The sequence below is a fragment of the Amphimedon queenslandica genome, unplaced genomic scaffold, assembly GCF_000090795.2.
Source record: "Amphimedon queenslandica unplaced genomic scaffold, v1.1 AMPQUscaffold_13141, whole genome shotgun sequence".
In the NCBI taxonomy this organism is placed as follows: Eukaryota; Metazoa; Porifera; class Demospongiae; order Haplosclerida; family Niphatidae; genus Amphimedon; species Amphimedon queenslandica.
The window spans coordinates 29,524-37,509 of NW_003546623.1; the positions used below are offsets into that span (position 1 = coordinate 29,524).

At 35.3% G+C, this 7,986-nt stretch overlaps 2 protein-coding genes across 2 annotated transcripts in view; both read left to right on the top strand.

The window, feature by feature from the left end:
• The window catches only part of LOC109584974 (ankyrin-1-like), a 2,888-nt gene extending 1,943 nt beyond the window's left edge, over positions 1-945 (top strand). The window contains exon 7 of the mRNA XM_020000880.1: positions 910-945. Within this exon, the coding sequence (XP_019856439.1) occupies positions 910-945 (36 nt within the window). The remainder of the gene's footprint in view (positions 1-909) is intronic.
• A 2,505-nt stretch (positions 946-3,450) lies between these two features.
• LOC109584975 (uncharacterized) lies at positions 3,451-5,807 on the top strand. Its single transcript, XM_020000881.1, has 3 exons — positions 3,451-3,500; positions 4,176-4,819; positions 4,869-5,807. Exons 1-3 carry the CDS (start codon positions 3,451-3,453, stop codon positions 5,150-5,152), a joined length of 978 nt encoding a protein of 325 aa, XP_019856440.1. The 3' UTR covers positions 5,153-5,807.
• The last annotated feature ends 2,179 nt before the right edge of the window (positions 5,808-7,986 follow it).

Sequence of the window (7,986 nt, forward strand, 5' to 3'; positions counted from 1 at the left end):
GATAGAGTGACACATACACCCACTTCTCTTGTGCTCTGCTCTTTACCATTAGTGACTGGATAAAGGAACTGCTTCAGTGTATTTATTGTAACAATAATTACAAGATGATTGATGTTTCTCAATGGAGAGCAAGTATTGGACAGTGGAACTACTGTCAAGCTGCCTCCAGTAGACCAGCTAATGGCCACCACTCTCACTCATTCAAAGCTGCAGTAGACAGCAAGCCAGGCAGTACTATATCAGGAGAGAAGACATCTAAACTGCCAGCAGCTCTGTTTCTTATTGCTTTCCTCCTCCTCCTCTTTCACTCTCTCTCTTTATTAAGACACATCTTGATGATTCCTCCAACAGGTAAACAACAATTGCAACTTTGCACTTGTATATTTACTGGTGTTTTATTATTAGGTAACTGCTACCAAGTACTGGTGTTACTGTTACTGATACAAATTACCTCCAGTCAGTAGTTTTACCTGGAGGCAGCAGTTCTAACCTGATTTACAATGATCTCTATTTGATTGTTTGTCTACGTATGCTCCTCCTCTTATCAGGAGATGTTGAACTCAATCCTGGTCCTATGATTGATGATCGACCTGATATTTTCCTGTTACTTCAATGGCTTGAACCACTTGTTGACTGGAAGCCATTTGGTCTTCTCTTACCTGGAATAACAAAACAAGATGTTACACTAATTAAAGACTTTGCTATTGATACTGAACAAAGTAAAGGAGCTCTCTTTTCTAAATGGCTTAAGAAGAATCCTACAGCAACATGGAGAGATGTACTCAATGCATTGACTAAAAGACAGGAGATTAATTTATTACAAACTATTAATGATCAGTTACAAGTAAATCAATGTACAGGAGGTATAATCATATTTTTATGTTAATAATTATATGAAATATATAATAGGTAATACTGATTCTCCTACTAGTACTGTACCAGTAGTATCATCATCAGTTTCTGAACCTGTTACTAGTACTACATCAGGTAAACATACACTTAATACAACACTCATTAACTGATACACTATTGCAGGTAATCCGAAGGATATATTGAGGACTTATTTTGATAAATTAGTTCATGCTATTAGTGTGAATCTATACAATGTAACTGATGCACTGTATGCTAAAGACCTGATACCTCAGCAAACTAAAGAGGAGATGCATGTAATGGGAGTAACTGACAAGGAGAAAGCTAGTAAACTTGTGAATGTCATTCAAACACAGTTGGAAGTCTATCATGATCAGAAGCAGCATTTAATCAAGATATGTCATGTATTAGTATGCCAACAACATCGTACACTAACTGATATTGTTTCTTCTATTTTGAAGGAGCTAGGTGAGTGTGTGTCTGTGTGTGTCTGTGTGTGTTTGTGTGTGTACATTATCAGTGTCCAGTGATCAATTATAGTCATTATATCTCAATACATTAGGTCAGTCTATACCTGATAATGTCGCATCCATTAGTTTAATACCTGATGATGTTCAAGGATATGCTGACAATATGAGACAACACTACAAACACCAACCTATTGTTGCTACAGACTGGCCTCCAAGAATTGGAAAGGATTTTTTTGGAAGACTAGCACTAGTGGAAAAACAAAAGTCCAGCACACAAGCAGAATCAGCTTGGCATCTGCTAAGAGGACAAGTTGATGAAACAGTTAAACTAACTGAAAACAAAGAGATAAGTATTGAAGATATCCTCCAACCCACAGATAGCTCTCTTTCTCTCAGAGTAGTAATAGATGGTCCTCCTGGTATTGGCAAGACAACACTCTGTCGTAAACTGTTAAATATGTGGTCTAATGGAACACTACCACATCAACAGTATGACTTGGTACTTTACTGTCCTTTAAGGAATAGCAACATAGCTACAGCTACTACACTAGCTGACCTGTTTGAGTATGAGAGTGATAGAGTTTCAAAAGTAGTTGATTGGTTGTCAGGTAGAGAGGGAAAAGGATTACTGATAATCTTTGATGGTTGGGATGAACTAAGTGAGAGACTGAGACAGTCTTCATTAGCTGCTAGGATTATTTATGGAAGAAAGTTGTTTCAATGCTCAGTAATTGTTACCTCTCGTAGCTATGCCTCCTCTTTACTACTTTTAAAATTACATACCCGTAATAGACATGTTCAGGTCATTGGGTTTTCTGAGAAAGAAATATCAACAGTAATTATACGAACACTTCAGAAAGATCCAAAACTAGCACAAGAACTTATTGATAATAAAAGAGAAAATGATAAAAATTTTGTACCCACACATTTCACAACTACTCAAAGCAGTAAGGATTCACAACTAGCAGTGGAACTCATTAACAATCTCACAGTACGAAATGATATTCAATCATTGTGTTATATACCACTAGTCTGTTCCATGGTCATCATAGTTTATTATAAGGAAGGAGGACACTTACCAACAACACTCACTCAACTGTACGAGAACTTTATCCTACAAACTATCAGAAGACATGTGGAAATAAAACATGGCATTGACCCATATACTTTAGGTAGTCTTTCTTTATTGCCATCACAATTTGCTAAACCTTTACAAGAAATGTGTCAATTAGCTTATACTAACCTGGCTAATACAACAATGACATTTCCTTCACATCGACTACAGTCACTGAGTGAGGCAGTTAAGGAAGACTATCTTGGATTGATGACAACATTCATAGAATATGATGAAAAGAACTATCAATTCCTTCACTTGAGTATACAAGAATTTCTAGCTGCATGGTGGATAGCTAAGCATGAGGAGAAGACAGAGGAAGTGTTTAAGGATCACTTTGATGATGATCACTTCCGAATGTGTCTGAGGTTTGTGGCAGGTCTAACTCACCTAGAACATGACAGCTATCAACAGTATTTTAATAAAGAACAACATGACTTACAGTGTAAGAAAAAACCATTGTTTGTTTTTGAAACTTTTCATCTTTCCTACTTTAATCAGAATCCTGAGTCTAGATCTGATGATATCAAAATGACTTTTTCTGACTTCAATTGCAACGAAGTTCCCATTCTTCTTTTTCAACTCCTGTATGAATCTCAGAACACAACATTATGTCAAGTATTAGCAAAATCCATCAACAATCACTCATTGTGTCTTGATTGGTATAATCGAGTATCAAAATTATCTTTGTTTGACTGGTTGTGTCTTAGTTTTTGCATAAACAATTCTAACATAACTTGGAGTCATTTACACCTAATAGTAACTCAACGCCAACGTTTCCAATCACTATTGATAACTGATGGACTAACCCAGTGTAAGACACTGCAGGTATTTTTGGAAGAATTCAATCATGAATTATTACACAAATTTTTACAACCATCACTTTTACGCAATATCCAGGAGTGCTACTGTAAATTACAATATGGTGAATTTCTTCTCTGCCATGCATTATTGCAGTTTCTTGGACTTTCTCAATTGAAGATACTGCACTTAGTGATGGATTGTCCTACTGTACCAACAGTTGACAATACAGACTACACAAACAAGTGCACTGAACTTGAGAAATGTATAAAAATGAATTCAACACTACAAGAAATGAGAATTATATATTCTGGACTGAGAGAATTTAAAACAAATACCATTACTACAGTCATCAGAGGAGTAACAAGAAACAAAAAAATTAAATCATTATCAATAATAGTTGAACTTCATACTTTACCTCCCCCTCCTCTGCCTGATGGAGTAATAGAGCAGTTACTAACGGACAACAACACATTACAAGCTCTTGTACTTGACATACCTGATAGGCTCTTTCCATCATCATTGAATATAGTACAGGTGAACACACCACTGAATGCTCTAGAGATAGGATTAGGGAGAGAAGAATGGTCACCTAGTAAACTAATGAAATCACTTTTCTCAACTATCAAAGGATTACACTGTCTGATACTACCTGATCCATACCCAGCACATCTTCTGTTTCACTCTCATCCCAGTCTACATGCACTTACTTTACCACTAGACACAGCTGAGAGTGCTATTGAACTATTTACTATTCTACAAACCAATACTACACTTAAAGCTCTGAGTGTGGAGATATGGGAGGAGAGAGTATATACCAGCAGTATGGGTACTAGTCTACAAGACATGCTAACACAAAACCAAACACTGAAATACCTTGAGATTAATTATAATGACTTCAATATTAATAACATTCCCAGTTTGTTCCTGTCCTTCCTAACAACTGGTCTCAGACACAACACCAGTCTAAAGCAGTTGAGTGTACCCATTCCACTAATTGAAAAAATAACAACTTTTGTTAATGTCATCTCTCAAAAGAACAATCTCACAGAACTAAAAGTGAACTTTACACTAGATCATCTGTGCAGTTTGGAGAAACTAACTTTGATGCTTTTTGATCAGGGGCTACCTGCTGTTACTACAATTTTAAGATCACATGCAACCATCAAACAACTTAAAATAGCATGCATGTATGATATTAATTTTCATTCATTTGAAACTGATAAGTGGATAGAAAAAATACATAATTTTTATTTAGCTATCTTCATTCATCCTTCACTTGAATATGTTGAAATTCAAAATACTCCACTGGTGCAATCTTTTACTTTTCTCAAGGAAATGATGATTGGTATTCGCAGAGAAGCACAACCAAAAACACAATTATTAATAGTTTCTACTTCTGTTCTTTCTATTTCTTCTCTTCTTTTCTTTGATGATTATGGCAAATCTTCTGATAGAACCATTAATGATGTAAGAAAGGAGAAAGAAGATTCCTTTGATATTCATGGTGAAAAAAACAAAAAGGATTACTATGAAGAATCAAGCCAGGGAAATATGGATGCATGTGAGTAAAAGTTTATGATTCATTACATTGCTACTGTTTTGACTTATAGATACAAGAATCCTTCACATTAATGATTGGAATGAAATAGTTATAACATTAAAGGACAAGAATTTTCCAAACGACAAATGGTATGATTTTGGATTACATTTAAAAGTAACCTATAATCAGTTGGAAGTTATTAAAAGAGATAATAGAGAATGTACTGATTGTCTTTATAAGTGCATTGCAGAATGGTTGAAAACTGGTAAAGCAACATACAGAAAACTAATTGATGCTGTTAGGGGTATTAAGGAAGATGCTGTAGCTGATAATATAGAAAAACATGTTAAGTAATCAAAATTGTTATTGGTTTCTGCTGTTTTAAATATAAACTACTAACATTTTTGATGATGAAAATTTATTTTAATTTAGGATTATTTAAATTTTGATTAAACTCCTGCATAATTGTCTTTTTGCAAACAATGCACATACTGGTAGCTCATAATGCAAAAAATACATAACGTACGCATAACTTATAAGGTGATGACACATTGGTAAATAATGGGGGCAGAATGACTCATTACCTCCCTATTTCCATTACTACAATTTGAAGCATTTGCTTTAAGTTACAAGTGATTAAGTAAAGCCTCTAACAATATTAAATTTGGACATGACAACACTTATTGAATTGCGGCAACCAATGAACAAATGATGTATTGACAATGCAGAGTTTTAACTACAGTTCACATTTTAATTAGTCAAATGCTGTCATACATACATTCATGTCCATCTCTAAAACTATACTAGTGTACCTCACATGCTGTCTTCTTATAGTTCTGTAACTTCTGTTGCTAATAGATTGATTATACTGTAGAACTCTTGTTTTAGAGCAGTGACAACACGTGATTACACGTGGGTGGCCCATGCTAAACACGTGTGCTCACGTGGGTGTGGGTAAGCTACCACACCCAGCTAAGGCAATGCTGTCCTCTCTTGTACTTTACAAAAATTTGCTTGGGGCACAGGGGCAAGTATGAAAATTAAAAGATCCTTTGTTCTCTCATTGAACAAGAATCATAAGCAGAAGTAAATTTCTCTTTAAAGTAAACCGTCCATCAAAAGGTACTTTCATTAATAAGGTGTTTATATATATCAATTCAGGCCCATCCCACTAAAGACCACACCCATTATCTTCACTCCAATTCCCCTCAGTATTATCCTGACTCTAATCATAAGCCAGAACTTGTCATCGCTTTGAATAATTTTGAGGGATTGTGTGGTTTAGACGTTTCGAAGAAATTAGGAACTTTGTCAGTAACGACCAGAACTACAGACTGTAGTCTATTATATCCCTGGTACTAGGTAAGAACTGTGTACTGTAATGTGGGGTGGGACTTTTCAACTGTAGAATAGAGGTGGGTAATTCTGTTATTATTGATGGAATAAGTATTTTGAAAAGCATTTAATTTCATTTACATATACATGTTGACTATAAGGAGATGTAACTTGAATGATTTCATCGTTGCTCAAAAGCCATTTTGCTATTGATTGATCTTTGAAGAAACTACCAACACAAAATCTACCATTCTGCTTTCTTTCTCTCTCTCTCTCTTTTTTTAAAGGTGATGAAATTGTTCAGCAGATGACTACTCCACTTTCCTCAGTTACAGCAAATGATTTATTGGCCTCGCCTACGCGAGGTATAGGTAGTTGTTGTGTGTGTCTGTCATTCATTCATTCATTCATTCTGTACAACTGAAATTTGTTTTTAATAAACAATAACTTTAGCACAGCGTGTTCTAAGCTCCTAGATCTTTCTTTTTGACGTGGAAAAGTCTTTCTTAACTGTTTTGTGTTGCTCAAATACAAGTGCTAGGTACAGAAGCTTCAAAGTAAGAAAATCGAGTAGTTGGGCCAAGTTCCGTTGTGTTGGCACTTTAGAGATAGCTGGTAGCATTTTTCAGTAGATTAGAACATGGCCTTCAAAAATTATGAACAGATTTCTCTAAATCTTACTTGATGAAGAGTTATACTTACTTGAAATTGTTGAGGTCACTCGTTTGTGCAGCGCTAGAGCAACAACTTGCTGGGTTATAGGTACTAAAGTACCTATACTATCTCAAATATACAAAGGCAGCAACTTTTTTTGTCAGCAAGTTTATCATATATTGCTGATTAGTAAAGAAAAAGTGAAGCTTCTTTCTCACATGGTCTTCTTGCTGCCACTCATGGAATGCCACACCTTTCAATCTACATGCATGGGAGGGGCTGGAGCTGCTTGCATGTATGTGCTGCAGGCTGCTACTTCTGCAGGTATTCAAGAGCAAGTGCAACTGTAGGAAGCTAGTGTTGAGCAGACTCTCTTCATGCTGATAATCAAACAGTTATTGAAGTGCAGGCATACACCATAGCAGCTATAGGGGCGAGGCCATGCACCGTAGGTGTCTCGTTGAAGAGTTCTTTTACTAAACTGATGAATCAGGACCAGCACAATAATTGAACAGGAATTAGACAAACTGAGAGAAAGGCTCAAACAAAAAAAGAATGGTAAACATACACTTTATTGTTGCTATAATGTTGTTAAATGAACCTTTGGGTCTACAGTCCTTTCATTAATATTGGAGACAAAAGTTAAAAATATTTGGCGAAAGTCCCTGTACTGGGTCTCAAGCCAATTTTTTTTTTCAAAAATGAAAAAGAGAGAATTCTCCATTTTTATAATTTCATTTTATGCATATACATGTTCTTATTTTGTGTAAAAAGTTTGAGCTGATTTTGATCAAATTTAGAATTTTTAAAGAATTTTTAAAGTTACACAAAAATCGGGCCAAAGTCCCTGTACTAGGAAAATTGGCTATGGAGGGATTCTTTATTTTTGATTCATGATATGACTATAGAATACATTCTTTTCTCTCTCTCTCCCTCACAGATAATAAGTTCATTAATATTATTATAACTGATGAATGGTATGATGTATTCCAGAGGGTGTGTTCATGGTATCCTGGTGATGTGGGCTGCTGGTGTTTGTTTTATTTGAATTATATTAAACTACCTGAAGGAGAGTCCTTATACCTAGCACCTAATGAACCACACGCATACATCAATGGAGGTAACTGATAATAATAATGTAATGATAGATCATTTATATTGTACATGTACATATAGTGCTGTGGATAATTTGTGACTAT